Source organism: Aspergillus versicolor, assembly GCF_001890125.1.
Source record: "Aspergillus versicolor CBS 583.65 unplaced genomic scaffold ASPVEscaffold_16, whole genome shotgun sequence".
NCBI classification, from domain to species: Eukaryota; Fungi; Ascomycota; class Eurotiomycetes; order Eurotiales; family Aspergillaceae; genus Aspergillus; species Aspergillus versicolor.
This window is the reverse complement of record NW_024467539.1, coordinates 402,769-422,125: the sequence shown is the minus strand read 5'-3', so window position 1 is coordinate 422,125 and position 19,357 is coordinate 402,769. Positions and strand designations below refer to the sequence as shown.

Here is a 19,357-nt window from a genome sequence, read left to right as displayed (position 1 = left end):
ACCGCAATCCATCACCTCACCTCGGCCGACCCCAGCTTCCCAGATCTCAGAAACGCCCTGGGATCTTTTTCTCGACGGCTGTCCCGCGGTTTGGCAGCCCCTTCTTGCCCTTCTCTTTGCCGGTCGGGGGCGAGCTGAGATTTCTCGCTCAGTCTCCCCATTTTGCGCCACCTGGCCTCTTCCGATTGCCGTAGCATTCGCTGCCTGAGGCCGGAAAGTGGTCACGGGACCCTCTCCGCACGGCGCCCGCTCATTCGCTGATCCGGCGCTGACAGGCCGAGCGACTCCACGTTTGACTTTCTCCAGTTGTTGCCGACCAACACGGCAAATTGTCGCCCAGAAACGCGTTCTCTCTGCGCGTCTTCGCGGCGGCGCTTTTCCACCCTGACTACTGATTCTCCTGCGACGACTGCTGCTGCTGGTGGAGCTGGGGGAGCGTTGACTGGGCCGATTAATTGTCACTGCACTAGCCTGCGCCGCTAATCGTGTCCTCGTCACGCCCGATTGCATGTCTGGTCTAAACGTGGCCCGACTCTGACCATCAATTAAAGTCGGTGTATCTGTCAGAGTACCTTCTTCAAAATGATGGGATATGGGGGCCACAGTTACTACCAGCAACAGCAATCCCAGCAAAATGCTCATCCACAGCAGCAGCACATGCAGTCGCCGGCCGTTGGCGCGGCCGCCGCCCAGCGGCAGAACGCCAATGCGTTTGGCACTAACAGTTCTCTGTTTCGGCCGCAACAGCAAGCCGATATAACGGCTCTCTCGCCCAGTCTCCGCAACATGACCACCACGACGTCGCAATCGTTAGGTGGTCTACCAGCCGGGACGAGCTTCAGCTCGTTCTCTGGGCAGTTCCAGCAGCCCACGAGTACATCGGACTTGCTGTCCAGGAGCACGGACCCAATCGGGCAACTGAAAAGCCCATATCTCTCTTCTTCGCTGCAGAGTCTGCAGAGGAACACGAACCCGGTAGCCAATTACCGGCATGTCCCACTGAACTCACAAGCCGCTCTATCGCCGCATACGCAGGCGATGAGTACGTCTTCTCCACAGCAGTCGTTAGATCGGTTACAACCGCAGCACGTCCAACATCGACAATCACCACATACACACCCTACAGCATCAACATCAACACCTACCTCTGCTGCCTCACCAATGCTCTCGACTAACCCTCAACAGCAACAGCAACAGCAACAGCAACAGCAACAGCAACAGCAACAGCAACATCAATATACGCAGCAGCAGTATCAGCAATCTTCTCCATATCAACAACAGCAGTCGACCCAATACCAGCAGCAGACACAGCCGCAATCACTTTCTCAGTATCAACCGTCTCAACAGAAAGCACAGCAGCCTACGCAATATCGGCAGAACCAGCAGGCTCAGTATCAAGCACAGCCTCAGCATTCCCCGTATCTGTCTCAGACTCAGTATCCGCAGTATTCACAAGCACAGCAGCCTCCGTATCAGCAGCTGCATAGCTATCAACAACAACAGCAGCCAGCGCAGCAGCAAGTACAGAAGCCAGCCTCGCAGGTACCGCAGTCGAGTCAGCAAGGTCAACAGAGTTATCAGCAGCAGGTGCAAAAGCCGTCGGCGCAGCAAGTATCACAGCCAAACCAGCAGGTCCAACAGAGCTACCAACAGCAGCAAGCTCAGGCTCCAAAGCCAGCTCAGCAGGTACCCCAGTTCAGTCAGCAGAGTTATCAGCAACCAAAGCCGACCCAGCAGGTCCCTCAATCGACCCAGCCGGCTCAGCAAAGCTACCAGCAGCCGCAGGCGCAGAGGCCAGCCCAGCAGATGCCACAATTGAGTCAGCCAGGCTATCAGCAGCAACAAGTACAGAAATCGGCCCAGGCATCACAGTCGAGCCCGCAGGTACACCAGAGCTATCAACAACAGGCACCAAAATCCGCTCAGCATGTAGCGCACACTCAGCAGCCGCAACATCAAGTGCAAAACCACGCCCAACAAGCTCAGAAGTTCCCTCAATCTTCCCAAGCTTCTCCGATCCAGCTTTCACAGGCGTCACAACCTTTGCAGGCTTCTCAATCATCGCAAGTGCATGCCCGCCAACAGGCGCAACCAGGACAGGCTTCTCAAGGCTCAAATGCTCATAATATGCAAGCACAGCACTCCCAGCAAGCACATCGAACGACCCAGCAGCAAACTCAGCAGCCCCAGAAGGTCCAACAAGTTCAGCAGAGCCAGAAGGCACAGCAGGCACAACCAAATCAACCAAATCTGTCGAACCAGCAGCCTTATCAACAACTTTACGCTCAACAAGCTCAGCAAGCCCAACGGTCGCCATACCAGGCACAGATGCAGAACCCCCAGCTCCAATATGCATACCAACGCCAGTACCCCCAGGGACAATACCAGCTGCAGTCGCCGCAAATGCACACTTCGCAGACTCCCCAACAACACCAGTACCATTTGCAAGCACAGTCTCATAGCTCTCAGTCTCCCCAGCAATCACTACTGCAGAAGCCGCAGCAACAAACACCTCAGGTGTCACAGCAGAGCACGCCGCAGTTGCAGCAGCAACAGGCACCGCGACCACAACAATCGCAACAGCCGACTGCTTCCCAGGGCTCCGCGACTCGAGAGCCTAAGAAAAAGAAACCTGCTGTCAAGAAGGAAAAGCAGCCGAAGCCCACTCCGGCTAACGCCCCGCCTCACCCTGCCACAAACCAGGTCCCTGGATCCCAATTGCCCGGTTCTCAATTCCCCGCGTCTCAACCGCCAGTGCCCCAAAATCACGCACCCCAGGACCAGCCAGCCAGTCAACCAGTACCCCAACCGTCAGCTCAGGCAACCAACCACATGAATGGGAAGGCGCCCATGACGTTTATTTCGGAAAACTCAGCACAGAAGCCGACGAAACCAGGTGACCCGAATCATACGCCAAAAAAGCGAGGCCGTCCGCGAAAGCAGCCCGGGGACGAGACGAAACCAAGGAAGCCCAAGAAGCCGAAGAATCCAGGTGACCCATCCGCTGCGATCGCCGCGTTGCCGCCCGGTCTCGCTGCCATTCCAGGCGTGGGTGTACCTTTTTCAATTGCGCCGCCCGCTTCAGCTGCGTCTGCTGGCGCCTCTGGTACATCTGGTGCGCCAGGAGCTCCAGCTCCGATTATTGGCCCGGATGGCAACCCCATCCCTCAGAAGCGCAAACGTGGACGTCCACGTAAATCTGAGACAGGTGATACGCCTCGTAAGCCAAGACCACCACGGGATCCGACAAAGCCGAAAGGCACGGGACGGCCTCGCGGCCGGCCGAGGAAGGTGGATGTGGAAGCGAGGAAGAAGTTGGAAGCAGAACAAGCCGCCGCTGCGGGACAGTCTCAGAGCGGTCAGTCTGGCGAACCTGGGCAGGTTAACCAAACCGGACAGGTAAATCATGTTGGTCAGGTCCTCCAAACTGGCCAGGTCAACCAGCAGGCACAAATTGGAACTCAAGCTGGGGCCCAACCACAGCCTAATGCGCTTGCCCAAACGCACGGGTATCCCCACGCTCAAACGCATGCTCAAGCATCGACCCAGCCTCAGCAACCTCAAGCTCAAATACAGAGGCCCCAGATGCAGGCTCAAATGCAGGCGCAGATGCAGACACAACCCCAAATGCAAACGTCTCATATGCAAGCCCAGGGAATGCATTCCCAGCATAGCCAACATAGCCAGCACAATCAACACACGCAGGCCCAACGGCAGGTGCAAAACCCAATGCAGAACATGCAAGGTCAAATGCAAAGTTCCCAGCGACAAGCCCAACCCATGCAAGCGCAACCGCAGATGCAGGCGGCGAGCCAGAGGCCTCAGTCACATGTGCAGGCCCAAGCTCAGATGCAAGCCCAGGTACATGCTAAGCCTCAAATGCAGGTCCAGCCTCAGAAGGCTCAACCTCAAATGCAAACTCAGCAGATGCAGAGCAAACCCCAGGTGCAAGCGCAGGTAACCAAGCCTCAGACTCAACCTCAAGCTCAGCAAATGCAGTCTAAACCTCAGACGCAGCCTCAAATGCAAGCTCAGATGCATAGCCAGACTCAGCGACAGGTGCCGTCGCCGATGCAAACTCAGCCTCAGTCTCAAATGCAGGCCCAAATGCACACTCAGTCCCAACGACAGGCGCCGTCACCGTTGCAGGCCCAAACCCAGCGGCCTTCCCACCAAATGCCGCAACCGCAAATGCAGGCTCACGCTCATGGACAAGTCTCACAGGCTCCAACTCATAGCCATGTTCAGGGACAGGGACAAGCCCCGGCCAACTCTCTTCCATACCCTCACTCCCACCCACAAGCGTATCAAACGCAGTTCCATGCGCAGATGCAGCCACAGATGCATCACACGCAATATCCACAATTCCAACACTCCCTCTCCCATCATCAACACCCTCTCCACTACCCGCAATTCTCACACACACAACACCAAGCCCAACCGGGCTCACCGATGACGTTGAACCAGGGCCAAAAGCGCCCCGGCTCGGTCCTCGATGACGACCCTCGCAAACGAGCGTATATAATGCCACATCAACTATAGCACTAGAGATTTGTTCTCTTCGGCGTCAACCTTCTATTGTTTATTGACTGGTGTTATTGAGCATACATACATACCGATTATTCAGTTATATCCGCGTAATACGTACAGTTCCGGCGCATCACTCATCATTGTTATCTTCGTATTTGATTCATAACGATTTGCCTGCTTTATTTTTATTTTTATTTTTTACATTTCTTGTCTTGATCCACTGATTCATGCCTGTCCAGTTTGTTGTTCCATAGCCGGCATCGTCTGCTGCATGTTTGTTTCCTGTTCTCTATACCATAATCTGTCTCTATCCATCTTGATTCGATTATATGTTGCTATTTGTCGGGTTCCAGGGAGGTGGCTGTGCATATTTACCTATATCTTACATAGTATAATCCGCGAATCCAGCATCCAAATGCGTAATCTGATACGCATCTGGATCTACTACCAAGCTGTCCCTGTAGTTCCAGTTGCTCCGGTCTTTCCCGCTGTAGTATAAAACCAGTATGTATAGCACAGAAACCAACAAGACAAACAAGAGATTTATTTACTTAGTCATTGTAGTTACTATACAAGCTTATATATCCAAGCGAATTAATTGGCATGCTCATGCCCACCAGCCATAACCTTCTGACACTTCGCCAAAACCCTCGCCTGCCTCGCCACCTCGCCCAAAGCACCCACCACCTGCCGATTCATATCCACAAACCCATAAAGCGCATAAGGAATACCCACCTCGTCACAGAACTCCCTAACAAGAACCTGCGTCCTGCGCAAATTATGGCGCGGGATGCGCGGATACAAATGGTGGATAACCTGGAACTGCAACCCGCCGTGGAAAAAGTCCAGCCAGGCCGGGCAATCAACGTCCATTGTTGTCCGCAGCATTTTCTGCGGGAAGGACTCGGATGGGCCCAGGTCTGCTGTGCTCATTGCGAAGTGCGAGAGGGTGAATTGCACGTGTAGCGGGGCTTGGACCATGTGGCTTATGAAGAAGAAGGCGAGACGGCCTGAGAGGGTTGGGATTGTGCGGTAGAGGATGGCGTAGCCGTACCAGGTCCAGAAGACGGTTTGGCCGAGGATTTCGAGGTACCAGTGGTATTTTGCTGGGCCCTTGCGGGGCACGTTCTTGCTGAGGAGGTAGGACCAGGAGAGGCGGTAGAGGTTGAAGCGGCCGAAGAGCATGAGGGGGTAGTAGGTGTAGGACTGGAAGGGGATGAGGAAGGTAGCGAGGGTGTCATAGGACATGATGTGTTCATAGAAGGAGGAGCGGAGGGAGGTGAAGCAGCGGTGCGAGAGGGCGAGGAAAGGTAGGTATTCGATGTCGGGGTCGTGCTCGGGCGAGTTGGTGACGATGTGGTGGACGTTGTGGTTGTGCTTCCACCAGCAGACGGAGAGGCCGCCGATGAAGTCTGCGATGAATATTCCTATGCACGAGTCGATTTGGAAGTTGTGTGTTATCCCCATGTGTCCGGCGTCGTGGACGATGAAGACCAGCTGGTGCCAGACTGCGCCCATGAATACTCCGCTCACAGCATACCAGCCCCAGTGCAGCGTGAGCAGCATACAGCCGAAGAGGAGGAGGTACCGACATACTTCCACTGCGTATGCACGGTAGTTGCACTGGTATAGCCCCTCTGCTTCAATGCGGTCGTTGAGCAGCCGGTACTTGGCGACGATAGTGTCCTGCGTCTCGTAGTCGACCGGAGGGTATTTGTCCAGGTCCAGGCTGATCTTCTCTCGAGTGACGGTATCAAGGTGGGCCATCCCATCGTCCTCTTCAGCAGATGACACAGAGGTCACCGATGCCGAGCTGGATAGACCCTCTTCTGCTCCACCGCGGCGTCGGAATGTCCCGTCGAAGACCGGTGATGGGTCGCGAGAGCTAGACGAGCTGGCCTCGCTACCGTCGGCTGCCTCGGCTTCGTCAGAAAGCGACCTGAATTTGCCTCCCTGGATCGGCGGGATGGAGTTCGTCCATCGGCCCTGGATTCTCCCGATGCGATACCGCTTCATCCGTTCTTTTGTCTCGGCGGAGTGTAGACTATGTATACAGCATGTCAGAGCACGAACCAACCACAAGATAAATTCAAACACACGCGGTGACCTCGTCCGTGGCATCGCGGCCGACCATGTGCATAATAGCCTTTTCGCCGCCAGGATGGTATGGGATCCATGGATTGGCCCTGATGACGAACTGGTTGAGGATGAAGACCAACCCGCCTTCGGCGATTAAAGCTTCCACCTCGCGCCTAGAAAGTAATGGAAGGGTGGGTTCGCCCATTTTGGACTCCGCTTGTATACAGTTCGACCGCTGTGCAACGTAATTCGGCAATTGGCGCGTGGAAGAGTGACACTCGGGCAGGGTGTTACGATGCAGGATGCAGCGGATGCCGTGGATGGATGAGGCAGTGCAGGCAACACTATTTACATGCTGACTCATCAGGCATCAGGATTGGCTTAACCATCATCACAGCATATTAATTGCTATTCCGTATAATTAGTGAATAACTATGCCGAATTCAGATGAGTGGTGGCCCGGTGATTCAGAATCTGAATGAAGTATAACTCATGCATCGAGAGATCTAGGTCAGATCTTAGTTGCGGTTGAGTCCAGGAAGAGATGAATGCTGCTGCTGTTGTACAGCCAGTAGGGCTGCAGGGCTGCGCAGTTAGGGTTAAGACTCACAGCCAAAGACAAACAACAAACAACAACCAGGCACAACAACAGTTCGCTGGACAGACGGATGCTTGCCGAAGTGTCCAATCAGCGTGCTCGCCGATATTGCTGGGTCGCATCCACTGTTCCCCGCAATTTAGTGATACGAGATACGCCCAGCGACGACGCCATCTCTTCGGATGTCCCGGCACCTTCAAAACCACTCGCTAAACTGTTCCTGCTTGGCCTTCTTGGCCTGATTGACGGAATGCCTAACGGATCGGGGTTCGTTCCCCCGTGGCTGCAGGTGCCTCTGCTCCGCTGACGCTGGAGCTGACCCGCCATGCGCCCCAGCACGGGCTGCAAGAGTTAATTTATAAAAGAGATGGCGCCCCTCGGATCCAACTGCACCAGATTGCGCCCTGAGTCGTGAAGCCTCGGTCATCATGCACTTCCGCCTCCTCGCTGGTACTCTGGTCTGCGCGCAGGCTCTTGCGGCCCCGAGCTGCCCTGCGCCTGGCCAGCCCGCTGGGCCCGACTCTCTCGGCACTCTTCAGACGCTCAAATACAACTATCTGAGCGCGGAAAATAACGGCACTTCTGCTGTCCTGGTGCACGACCGCCTGAGCAACTCCCAGGCCAAGGAGCGTTGTGCGGCCATCGGAGAGAGGCTGTTTCCCTTCCACACAGCCCCCGATGCCAACCGCACCGAGCTAGTGTATCAGCTAGACTATCTCGTCTATGCTGAGGATCTTGGTCCGGACGACAATGTGTGGGTTGGCGGCGACTGTCAGGCATACTCTCTTCGCCAAAGACGCGCAGTTCCTGCTCCCTGCAACCGCCCACTCGCGGCTATCTGCACCTCCAATGTGCCCCCTACGAAGGATATCGATAGAACCGTCGTGGCCTCGTCCAAGATCACTGTCCGATCGAACGACTACACTCTGACCGGATACCGCGATGCACGCTCGTTCCGCTTCCTTGGGGTCCCCTTTGCAGACCCCCCTGTTGGCCAGCTGCGCTTTGCACCACCGCGTGAATACTCCGGGCGTAAGAGCCTTGACGCGACGCAGCTTGGGAGCTCGTGTACCCAGACAGTTTCTGCATTCGGAGCCCAGCAGAGCATTTCCGAAGACTGTCTGTATCTCAATGTGTTCACCCCTGTCGTGCCCAACCGCCCCGGCACTGTGCGGCGGCCTGTCGCCGTCTACTTCTACGGCGGTGCCTTCACCTCTGGCACTGCGTCCATGATTGACTACGATGGCGGCAACTTTGCAAGCCGGAACGACGTCGTTGTTGTGACGGTCAACTATCGCGTTGGTGCCCTGGGGCTGCTCTCCACTGGGAATCTCACCACCGGCAGCTACGGCATCATGGACCAGATTGAGGCCCTCAAATGGGTCAACCGCAACATCGCAGCGTTCGGCGGTGATCCTGCCCATGTCACCATCTTCGGCCAGTCTGCTGGTGGCCAGAGCGTCGTCGCCGTGCTCTCGTCGACTGCCGCGCGCGGCCTCTTCTCTGGCGCTCTCGTCCAGTCTGCGCCAGTCGACCTCCCCTGGCACACGCGCGAAGTATACAAGGAGCTCATCACGCCGCATATCGCTGAAGCTGTTGGATGCGACGACACCACCGGCGAGTCCTCGCTGGTATCTTGCCTCCGCTCCGTCCCAGCAACCAAGTTCCTCAGTAATTCCAGTGCCTTTTCACAAGCATTGGACGCAATTGCAGACGACGTATCCTCCAACTGGCTGCACGTCTCGTCGCTCCTGGCCTCCATCGAGCCCTTCATGCCCGTCGTTGACGCGTCTGGCACCGGCGTGATAGACGACCAATTCCACACTCTGCTCGCCACAAACCGCCTCCCCAACCGCGTCCCAACAATGTTCACCACCGTCTCCGATGAATCATCCCTCTACGTCAACAGGCTAATCGACAACCTGGGCTCCTCGCAGACATTCCTCAACTTCCTCTTCGAATTCGCATACCCCCCGGGCCTTGCCAACGCCCTGGTCACCTCCTCCACCTTCCAAACAAACGACACCCAAGACGACTCCGTCCGCATCCTCGGCGCCGAAGCCCTAACAGCCAGCGAATGGACCTGCCCACTCTCCCACCTCCTCCGCAACGGCGGCACCACAAGCCTCCCCACGCTCTACAACGTCGAAATCACCGACGGCCACGCCCAGAGTAACGACTCTGCCAGCGTGCCCGACATCTGCTTCCCAAACCCCAACTACAACGCCACCTGCCACGCCAGCGACGTCCTCCCGGCCTGGGGAACGCTGAACAGCAAGACCCTCAATGTGCAGCCCTACCACGGCGTGCGTGACCTGCACCACTCGCAGTACCTGAATGATGTCTTTGGGGCGTTTTTCCGGACCTACGACCCCAATCCGGACGTGGAGATGTTGAAGCTGCGTGGGCCGGCTTATGCCGCTACGTATCGCATTTTTGGCGAGCGGGGGTACCGTATTGAGAGGTATGATAATGAGACAGATACGCTGGCGTCGCTGGGGATGCCGCCGTCTAGGGCGAAGAATCCGGGTGTTACGGAGAGGTGTGCGGTGTTTGAGGAGTATGGGTTTACGTTTGAGAATACGAAGCTTACTTAGTATACGGAGTAGGCTTGTTAAATAATCCATCTAATCCAGCAATACCAAATAACCAAGGTAAATAGATAATTATATCCCAAAACGGTAACCCTCCATCCCAACTCATGAAGTCACTATACGTATTTCCATCACACAACCATCCACGCCACATCGGACATCGGAGACCCCCGAGAAAACAGTAAGAGTGGCCTTATTCAGGAGCAGATATTCGCCGCAGTCTAGATCATTCTACCCCAGCTTCCCCCCACAAAGCTAATCCTCCCGCTGCTAGCCGGCTGTCCCTCCGATAGGGAAAAGATAACTCTAAAAACCTTTATTTTCTTCATGGTCAGATGGTGATCTCCCGAGTCAGGGACAAACGCAAAGACAGGTTTGACGAATTGGAAATCACAAAATATACAACCCTTCGGTCTATAAACTCAACATCGACTTCTCCTCCGCGTGACAGACCCGGATATCCCGATAAAATGCCCTCAAACCAGCTCTTCTCCATCGCCTGACTTGCTGTAATCCTTTTTCATGGATCAAAACACGTAATGGAATATACAAGACCTTCAGATTCCTCATCATCGACCCCATTCCACGGCGTGAACGGCTTTCGTGGGGTCTCCTGATTAAATCTACCCCGGGTTACTCCGAAAGCATGCATCCATGGTTCATTACCAACATACTTCTTCAGAAACCCATTAAGCTTGATTATGATAGTGGGGGTTGACCAATCCCCTCTAGCGAGTTTCCATGGACTGCGAACCTAATATATTTGTGGACGGTGCAGATGGCCGAGCAGTTAATTACTGCTATATTTGAGAAAGCGTTGGAATTATAGAACTTGAATACTTACAACAGAAGTAATAAGAATATATCTGGTTTATTAACAAGCCATCTTGCATAAGCTTCAGGGCTCCTCTATCTAGCTGCTTACCTGTTTCCTGATTATATTGAATCCTGGATATAAGCTGTGTCTGCCTAACTGTAGGTAATCCAATTCTGCTACGATAGTACTTTGCTGGTATCTTGAAAATGTGTAGTTAATCCAGGTAATCCAGCCTAGAGTTATTTCCAGTCTACAACGATAGCCAGTCTTGTAAAATGGATGTCATTAAAATATATTCCAGCCAATCTAAGCCCCGAGGTATTCTTATAATAATGTACAGCACGTTTTCACCACTAACCACTGCAATACAATCCACCCAAGTGAAGCAAATCAATCCGAAAGGTAATCAGTAAATAGAAAGAAAAAAAAAAAAAAAAAAAAAAACACCCTCAATCAATCATCAACCATCGCCAACGCATTCGACATCAACATGTCCGCAAAAAGCCCACTCCCATCCCCAAGTCCATTCCCAAATCCACAGCCATCGTCGCAACCGCCGCTATCAGTTCCAGAACAATCACTCGTCCCAACCATATCCACGTCACCAACAGGCGGGAACTCCTCGCTGGTAGGTAGCGCATCGATGTCGATCCCGAGCTTCGGGCCCATCCGCGATACGAAGCGCTCGCAGAGGATGAACGCGCGGCGTGCGGCGCGGCTGCTGAAGCCGAGATGGTGCAGCCAGTGAATGGCCTTTTGAGTCTGGGCGACCATGCTTTCTTTGGTTAGGGGTGGGCTCCCGGGGGTTGTTTCTGAAGACGTGTTTTCGTCTTTAATGCTGCCGCGTTCTGTTGTTGAGGAGGAAATGGTGGTGGTGGTGGTGGTGGCAGTTGACTCGGTGCCGTTCGCGGAGGGAGTGGAGAGACCGATAAGGAGGGCCGTTGTTGCTTGCATAATGAAGTGGAGGATTGCCCACCACGGTGTTACGGTTGTGAGCCAGGCCGTATCTGGGGTATCGGGGAGGATGGAGAGGAGGTTTGTTGCTGCGCGGAGGCACGCGAGGGTCATCAGGGTGCGGAAGCTGGCCCGGGAGCTGCGCTCGCTGGCCTTTTGGAGCGGCACTTGGGCGTGGGAGAGGCAGGGCCGGCAGAGGGTTATGCGGGCGCTGTAGTAGTAGATCGCTAGGGTAATCCGTTCGCGGGTGTAGTTGGTCGTGACATGTCCGATTCCAGGAGGAAGGAAGGTGTCATCCTCGGGGGAGACAGTAAATCGATATGGCATGGGAACTTTGCGCAGCCAGATATCCATACATCGGCTGTATTTCTGGAGGAGGTTCTCTAACTGCCCAGCGGGCTCGCGGAGGCCTTGTATGCTGTAGACACTGTTTATGACGGACTGCGAAATGATGTTGAGGTCGACTTCGCAGTGGAATAGTAGCGTCGAGGATGGTTCACACTGGGATAGCCAAGCTGAGGCGGCTTGGGCTTCATCGTCCGTTTGGAACAACGTCAGCTGGAGACGACTCGCCTGCAGCTTTGGGTCACGGAAGATTTCATTAAGGCTAGGGTTACGCTCGGCTCCATCTTCATCAAACGGGACAGGAAGTAAGACCGCACTGAGACCTTCGCCGCAGCCAGAAATTCGACCGGTTATTGAAGTGACGAGATGTTCAAGGAGGAATGTTGACCACCAGAGACGAGTTCGTGCTTCTTTTGATGCATAATGTGTTCTATCATCTTTGAACTTCAGGTTGATACCGAGTGAGATAGCCGAGCGCAACGCCAAACTCGAGAACTTAGATGCACTGGTTGAAATAAGTCAATATACGCTGGAGTAAAGATTGGAAATAGATTGTATACATACCCATTTACCTGCCCCAACGCAATAAGATAGAACGCCACAAGCAAAACCACTTGAATCTGCTGGAGGTCGTCATGCTGGAACAGCACATTACCACACAAGCACAGCTTCCTAGCACGGTTCAAAAACACGGTATCATCCGTATCAGTTCCCCCAGCAGAAACCTTTCCCGTAGATTTACAATACCGACAGCCCAGCGCGAATATCATATTCAACACCGCGAGCCACTTGCGTGGCGGCGGGCTGAATTGCTTCTTCTTATAGAACTGCTCATACTGCGTCGTGAACGTGTTTTTTCGAATCATCGTAAATGACGGATGCACAGACTCCATGTAGGCGTTAAAATACTGGTCTGCCAAGTCCTTATCCGGCACAGCAAAGGGATCAATCGTTTCCGGGAATGGGATGGAAAGGTCATCTAGGTGGTAGCTCATCGACATGATCGGGACATCCTTATTCAAGAACGGTTTCTCTCCGTCTGACTCGGATACTCGTTGGCCTGATACATCCTCAAGCTTTTGCATCCACGCCACTTCCGAGTTCTTGCCGAAAAACCCTATCGCTACCGTCTTGTCGCTGCGGTTTAAGTCTTCTTTGACCAGGTCAATTTCATCTAGCGATCCGTGCGATGTCGTCGAGTCTGCGTCACTATCGTCCGCTTCTTCGCCGTCATCAGACTGTGTCTGCTGAAGAGTCTAATCTGTTAGCACGGCCCTATCCATTACAAGAAAACCTAAAAAGAAGGTAACAGGGGGCCTACGCACCGCTAAACCCTTCTTGATCTTCTTTGCAGTTGAATGGTCGGCCTCCGTCTCAAGCTGCTTTAACAGCTTCTCGTACCGCTTTACCTTCTCCGACAAAACTCCCAGTTGCTTCTGGTCCCGGATCCGCTTGATATCAATGTATGAGCAGGCCATCCCATGTTCCCGACATTTTCGACACTCCGGTCGCCCGCCGTCACATTTGACCTTCCGCTGCCGACAGGGCTCGCAGGCGCGTGCTGACCGACGTCGCTGCGATGACGCCTTGGCTGTTGTAGCGCGCGGTATGGCGATCTTCGGTGCAGCCATCGCATCTGGAGGCTGCGGTGGAAATGGCGTGTTGAGATCGGGGTATTGGCCGTACGGATACATCTGGTAGTTTATCGAGGTTTGGGCTTGCGGCTGAGCTTGCACCGGATTACCAGGTGTTGTCGTCGATGGAGCGCCCAGCGATCCGGCCCTCAACATCCAGTCTGAGGAGGACCCGGCCACTGGGTTGGGACTCAGGCTGCCAACATTCTGGTTGACTGCTGAACTGAACGAGGAACGACCCGAGCGGTAAGGATGATTGTCCCCCATGAGCGGTTGAGATATGCAAACAATGCGCCCGACGAAGGAAAATGCATAGAATAGAATATTAATAGAAGAAGAAATCCGATGTTTTGAATCGAGAGGGGCAGAGGCACGAGCTCACAAAACGTCGTGGCGGAGAGCTAACCATGATGTCATGAACCGCGCACTGAAAACAAATCGCGGTCGCGGTGACGACTTATGGTATCACTTAGTAAGTAAAAGGAAAAACATAATTTATTTCGCAGTAAATCGCCAGGGATCGTCAAGTTGCGGTCGCGCGCGTAGACCGCGCAATTTTGTGACCTTCCCAAATAATCCCCGCTCCTAAGCTGGATCGCAATTTGATATCCTACACCGGAGCAAGGCCCTCAAAGCACCTCCCAAGCGCGACTGTGTCCTTACCGAGACTTAGAGTTTCGTATCGATCAAGCATGTCAGACAAACGGTGCTCGCCCAGCACGCGATATCGCTCGTCTGTGTCCAACTTTTCCAACCCATCAGCAAACTCGTCGAAAACCGACGGCGAGGTACACTCCTCGTCAAACAGGGTCTTGACCTCTTCAACTACTTCATTCGAGTGGCGCAGTCGACTTCCCTGGCATTTGGCGCGGACATTTTGCCGGAAGAGATGAAACATATTCCGTCCTATATGGGATCGACTCGCTATACTAGAGTACGCAGTTGCAAGGGACAGGAAGTCACTATCAAGTATGTCAAATGTGCCGGACTGCTCCACCAGCACGAATAAGGCCAGATTAACCGCGTAGAGGGCGAAATGGTGGGCGTAAGCCATACCAAAATCTTGCCGGTACCGGCGCGCAAGGGAGGCGATTGCCCTGGCAGCTGACTGGGTGACATTGCGCTTATTGTAGAGACTGGGAGTTGTTGGGCTTTCGGGGGTCTTCATGACCCTCGAGGTAGTTCCTAAGATTTCATCCTCGTCGTGATATAGAAAGAGATTGATGACCAGGGTATGATACCGCATCCTGAGCATAAGGATGTATGGCGGTGGTTCATAGTCAATAGTGAAAGTAGTAGGCAGTCCGTCGGCCCAATGACGCAGCCTCTCATAAAAAGTATCTTTAATCTTGACCTGTTCGTCTGCGGAAGGCCTTCGAATATCGATTTTGAAAAGACTCTGGGACATGTCCCGCGCGATCACGCACAGATCATACAACATGTCAAAGTATTCACCAAGGTACGACTTCTGCGGCCCTTGGTGGGTGGGGTATGGCCACCAGAATGTTGTCTGATCATGTTTGTCAGGCCGCTTTTTGTAGACGTACATTATCAGACTGGCCCGTAAGAAGTCGGTGTGCACAACTCTGCGAAATCAGTTCCGGCACGGATTAGGGAAGAAAGAGTTGGAGACACACGTATCAATGTGGAACAAACCCCAGGCAGTTTGTCTAAGAGATGCATCCATATCCCCCGAGAAATTGCTATCTGTCGGGAATTCAGGCTTTCTGTTACCGACAAGTCCCAGATTCTGTCCAGTCCAGATTGCTTCGTGTAACATTCTATATCCGAGATCATTCTTTCCAGACAGAGAGTACCTAGCGCGGTATCAGTATAGGATACGCCGAAATCGGTCAAAACAACGAACTTTTCATATAGCAGCAGGAGGCCTTGTAGATAGGTCAGCGTTATCTTTGCAGGCTCCTCGTCTTTTAACCGCTCGGCCTCTGCTAGAAAGTCACCTCCTTTGGTCACGATATCGCCTGGTTTGGTATAGGCTTCCGAGTAGTTGGAAAAGTGCTAGACATGGTCAGCATCTTACCGACATTACAAGCCAGAGGGTGTGTCATACACATGCGTTGGAAAGCAGTGCATTAACAAGGAACGGACTGCAAAACTCCGACCTCAAATTCCCTTGGGCCATATGCTTAAGAAACACATCACGGTCCAAGAAGGAGTGAGATGGATAGTCCCATGTGAAGTACAGTGATACAAGATGCGAGACGAGATCAGAGTCTGTCGTGACATTTGTCCACGGTTGTGCAGGAACCCGGAAGGGTAATTCATCGCACAGATAATGAATATCCATAACTTGGGGCCGCCATGACTGCGTTGCACCCTCGCTCAAGGAAGACCGTATATCCTCGAGTTTATGGACAGCCTGTTCGCTCTCTTCAACCTTTCCGGTTTCGATTACAAGTATCTGGTCAATATACGTGCGTAGCTCTTCGTTTGTCGCATCCCGGCGTATTATATCTAACAATCTGATAGCATACGACCGGTCCTTTGCGCGTAGAGCCCTAAGAAGATCATTAAACAGGTCGCGGTGGTAATTCAGCTCGTCAGCCGTCCGCCTTGCTGCCACCCGGCGCCTCTGATCCAGTGTCTCGTCGAAAATGCATTCTCGGTCAAAAGCGCGGCAGTTGTCGCATGGTCGAAAGCCGGAGCACTATATGATTGCTGGACGTCAGGACAGTGATCTGAAAACGCCCAGGAGGACGCTTGCCTTTCGCTTTGACTTTTTACATGCCGTGCATGCCATAGACACGCGCTTCTTGGTAGGATCCAGGGAACCCCGACGCTCCTCTATAATGGACTCACCGGAGGATCTCTCCATTCGAGGAGAGGGTCCCGGTACCAGGTGTCGATGCTGCGTTGGAGACTCGGACATGGTAACATGCTTGATGGGCCGAGTGACCAGGGTGTCAAGAGGAGACGATCATTTTGCCAGATAACAGTTGAAGCATCCTCTTCATATATGACTGAGATGGTTGCGATCGCTGGTGACGTTACACACGGGTATATGGGGAACCGTGGAGCAGTAATCCGCAAATTAGGGAAGCCGGAATCAGCCGCAAGAATTGCCAATTGGATGGCTTTGCGAGCGGGTTGTAGATAGTTCCGAAGGTACATGTCCAGGGTGAGAGACAAGACCGTGGTCCGTGAACATGGTGGTTGTTATTCAGAGGGATACTGCGGGCTGCGGTTGTATCCAACGGGAAACTGGGGATCAGAATTCCGCCACAACAAAGGCCGAGGGGGGAGACCCACACGTGATGCTGCAGGTGGCACCACCGGGGTCGATGAGGTCCAGGCCACCATCGTCCCGTTGATTTTATCGGGGCTCGAGATCAGCGAATGATATGTTGCCATGGTCGGAAATCTGCCCTGTCCCCCATGTTTGGTCCGGCTTGGTGCTGCTTTTACTGCCGTCAAACGCAACGTATAGATCTATACATCTGCATTCGCCTCATGTGATATGAGCTCGGTTGAATGAGCTCCAGCGTGACTTTCACATTTGTCTATCAATCTTATTAGCATCAAGGAAGGCGCTGACAAGCTAATGGAGGGCGATGGTAAACTACTCTGCGTAGAACCACTTGCAAATAAGCTTCTACGTCAAGTTGAACAACTGCTCCTACGTTAAGTGGCAACAATCCCAGGCATACATGAAGCCCAAACTCTACATGGTTTGGTGCAGAAGACTGTTCGGAACATTCGACACAAGGCTCAGAATTCGTGGAAAAGCTAGATACATATTGGTCCCCAAATTAGTGCTCGAGAATACGCAGGCTGCCTTGTACAACACAGTTCTCCAATACGGAGCCTGGGGGAATGTCGATTGTGCTGCTTTCAGTCGCAACGATGATGACAGTACCCTTCAGTGTCACGTTGCGGCCCAGGTTCACTGCACCAGTGATGGTAAGATGATCCAGCTCGACGATACGAGGGATGCTAGGAATGTGCTTCTGGAAGTCAGACACCTTCTTGAAGTCGGATCCGAGCTTGATAACGGGAACACCACCGAATCGGTTGGGGTCCATAACTAGTTGACCGTGCTCCAGGCGGTACAGATCAGACTTGACCACCATCAAGTCGGAGCAAGTCTTGACAGGGAGGAAGCGACGGCGGGGGACATTGACACCGTGAGCGTTCTTGAAGTGGCGGATGGCAGCACCAACAGCGGTTTCGAGCTGGTAAATAGCCTGGTCGGCCTCGCCCTTCTTATCGGCAGGAATAGACTTCTCGTTCGCAATGATCTCCATCTCGAGCTCATTTTCTTCAACGACACGCTTGATAGCGTGGAGGTTCATCCAGATGTTGTTGGTGTTGAAGTACTTGAACTTCTTGATAGACTTGAATTCGTTGACGTGCTCCTTGGGCACCTGAGCGATTTCCAAAAGACGGACCTTGCCCTCGTAGTCGATGATGGTACCACCCTTGACATCGGCCTTAGTCTTGTCGGTCAATTCCATGATATATTCAGCCTTGGTGTCAACCATGTGCTGCAGGATGCGGGTGTCCACGACAGCACCCAGGTTGTCAGCGTTGGACAAGAAAATATACTCGACACCACGCTCCAAAAGCTTGTCCAGGGTACCGGAGTTGTACAAAGACTCAAAAACATCACCGTGACCAGGGGGGTACCAGTCCTGCAGAGGAGCATCGAAGGACTTGGGAGCGGGGAGGAGCGAGTCCTTGATGATTCTGGGGTAGCGAGACTGGTTGAAGGTGATGATGTCGACGTTGTGGCCTTGGTACTTCTTGATAATAGATTGAGTGTCCTGGTCGGTGTTGAAAGAGTTCATGAGAACGAAGGGCACGTTGACATTGTAAGTGCGGTTGAGGTGCTCGATCTGACGGACGGACAAATCCAAGAATGACATGCCCTCGCGGACCTCAATCACGGACTTGGGGCCGACGCAGCCCATGGAAGTACCCAGGCCACCGTTGAGCTTGACAACGGCAAGCTTGTTGAGGAATTCGACGGAGGAATCCTTGCCAATTTCATCGTAGTTAACGACTTGCGAAGGCTGAGGGGGGGCAATGCGGTCCCAGTCAACAGCGTTTCCCTTGGCCTTGTCGTTGAGGAATCTGCGGAAAAGAGCGAAGAAGTTGTCGGTCTCGGTTTCGAACCGCTTGCGCTCGCTCTCATCGGGGACAGTTTCGGCGAGGGCGTTCAAGGCGTTACGCATCTGAGAGGCAGCAACACTGGTGGAGGCATTTTCGAATGCCTAAAACCGTTAGTTTCAGATCCAGAGATGAAAATATAAACCACGCCAAACATTGACCACAATAGTGGGCTGAGACAAGAACCAGTGGATTTAAAAGAAGCAGACCAGTGCAGCATTAAAGAACCCCCGACGCACAACATACGACATTGTTTGCAGGATGCGGAATATCGTAGCTTAAAGCGTGGTGCTATCTTAAAAACAGAGGAAGGGGTATTCCGAATCGCAGCATGCAAGCAGGAAAAAGGCGATTAGGCTCAGTAGGTATATACCAGCAGCAGCATCTAATTGCGGAAACCGCAACCAGTACTCACTCACAGGGATATCTCTATCCACTGGAATCGTGGTGGAGGTCTCTCCCGGCGTAGACTTAAAAGACTCGTGAGGGGCAGAACAGACGTCATGCGCGCGGGCGGCGCTTTCCCAACGGCAAATCTCAACAAAACAAAGAAACAAAAAAAAACCAGAACACATCCTGTTTGCTCAGAACTTACCATGTGAGACTGGGTCTTTCCATGGTGCTTGCCAAAGCCTGCATTTGACGACAGGTGGGTTGGCAGATCCTTTGTGGCCAT

At 53.2% G+C, this 19,357-nt stretch overlaps 6 protein-coding genes across 6 annotated transcripts; 2 read left to right on the top strand and 4 right to left on the bottom strand.

The window, feature by feature from the left end:
• Positions 1-582: 582 nt before the first annotated feature.
• On the top strand, positions 583-4,542 carry ASPVEDRAFT_34768 (uncharacterized protein; the record flags this gene model as incomplete). The annotated part of the gene is made up of 1 exon (XM_040810889.1): positions 583-4,542. One exon carries the CDS (start codon positions 583-585, stop codon positions 4,540-4,542), a length of 3,960 nt encoding a protein of 1,319 aa, XP_040674392.1.
• A 582-nt stretch (positions 4,543-5,124) lies between these two features.
• ASPVEDRAFT_144321 (fatty acid desaturase) lies at positions 5,125-6,814 on the bottom strand (the record flags this gene model as incomplete). The annotated part of the gene is made up of 2 exons (XM_040807978.1): positions 5,125-6,574; positions 6,630-6,814. 2 exons carry the CDS (start codon positions 6,812-6,814, stop codon positions 5,125-5,127), a joined length of 1,635 nt encoding a protein of 544 aa, XP_040674391.1.
• An 821-nt stretch (positions 6,815-7,635) lies between these two features.
• Positions 7,636-9,804, top strand: ASPVEDRAFT_144405 (putative cholinesterase; the record flags this gene model as incomplete). The annotated part of the gene is made up of 1 exon (XM_040807983.1): positions 7,636-9,804. The coding sequence occupies one exon, from the start codon at positions 7,636-7,638 to the stop codon at positions 9,802-9,804; it is 2,169 nt and encodes a 722-aa protein (XP_040674390.1).
• A 1,267-nt stretch (positions 9,805-11,071) lies between these two features.
• ASPVEDRAFT_57659 (uncharacterized protein) lies at positions 11,072-13,611 on the bottom strand (the record flags this gene model as incomplete). Its single annotated transcript, XM_040815366.1, has 3 exons — positions 11,072-12,422; positions 12,482-13,164; positions 13,243-13,611. 3 exons carry the CDS (start codon positions 13,609-13,611, stop codon positions 11,072-11,074), a joined length of 2,403 nt encoding a protein of 800 aa, XP_040674389.1.
• Positions 13,612-13,989: 378 nt separating this feature from the next.
• ASPVEDRAFT_406087 (uncharacterized protein) lies at positions 13,990-16,858 on the bottom strand. Its single transcript, XM_040812180.1, has 6 exons — positions 16,822-16,858; positions 16,277-16,750; positions 15,623-16,219; positions 15,419-15,570; positions 15,189-15,368; positions 13,990-15,137 (listed from the first exon to the last, which is right to left on the bottom strand). Exons 2-6 carry the CDS (start codon positions 16,439-16,441, stop codon positions 14,162-14,164), a joined length of 2,070 nt encoding a protein of 689 aa, XP_040674388.1. The 5' UTR covers positions 16,442-16,750; positions 16,822-16,858; the 3' UTR covers positions 13,990-14,161.
• Positions 16,859-17,321: 463 nt separating this feature from the next.
• Positions 17,322-19,357, bottom strand: ugp1 (UTP glucose-1-phosphate uridylyltransferase; the record flags this gene model as incomplete). The annotated part of the gene is made up of 2 exons (XM_040807998.1): positions 17,322-18,785; positions 19,277-19,357. 2 exons carry the CDS (start codon positions 19,355-19,357, stop codon positions 17,322-17,324), a joined length of 1,545 nt encoding a protein of 514 aa, XP_040674387.1.

Coding starts and splice junctions, on each gene's coding strand:
- ASPVEDRAFT_406087 (XM_040812180.1), bottom strand. CDS start 16,441: ATGTCCGAGTCTCCAACGCAGCATCGACACCTGGTACCGGGACCCTCT. Junction 15,571..15,622: donor CACTGCTTTCCAACGCATGT/GTATGACACACC, acceptor GACCATGTCTAG/CACTTTTCCAACTACTCGGA. Junction 15,138..15,188: donor GGTTTGTTCCACATTGATAC/GTGTGTCTCCAA, acceptor CTGATTTCGCAG/AGTTGTGCACACCGACTTCT.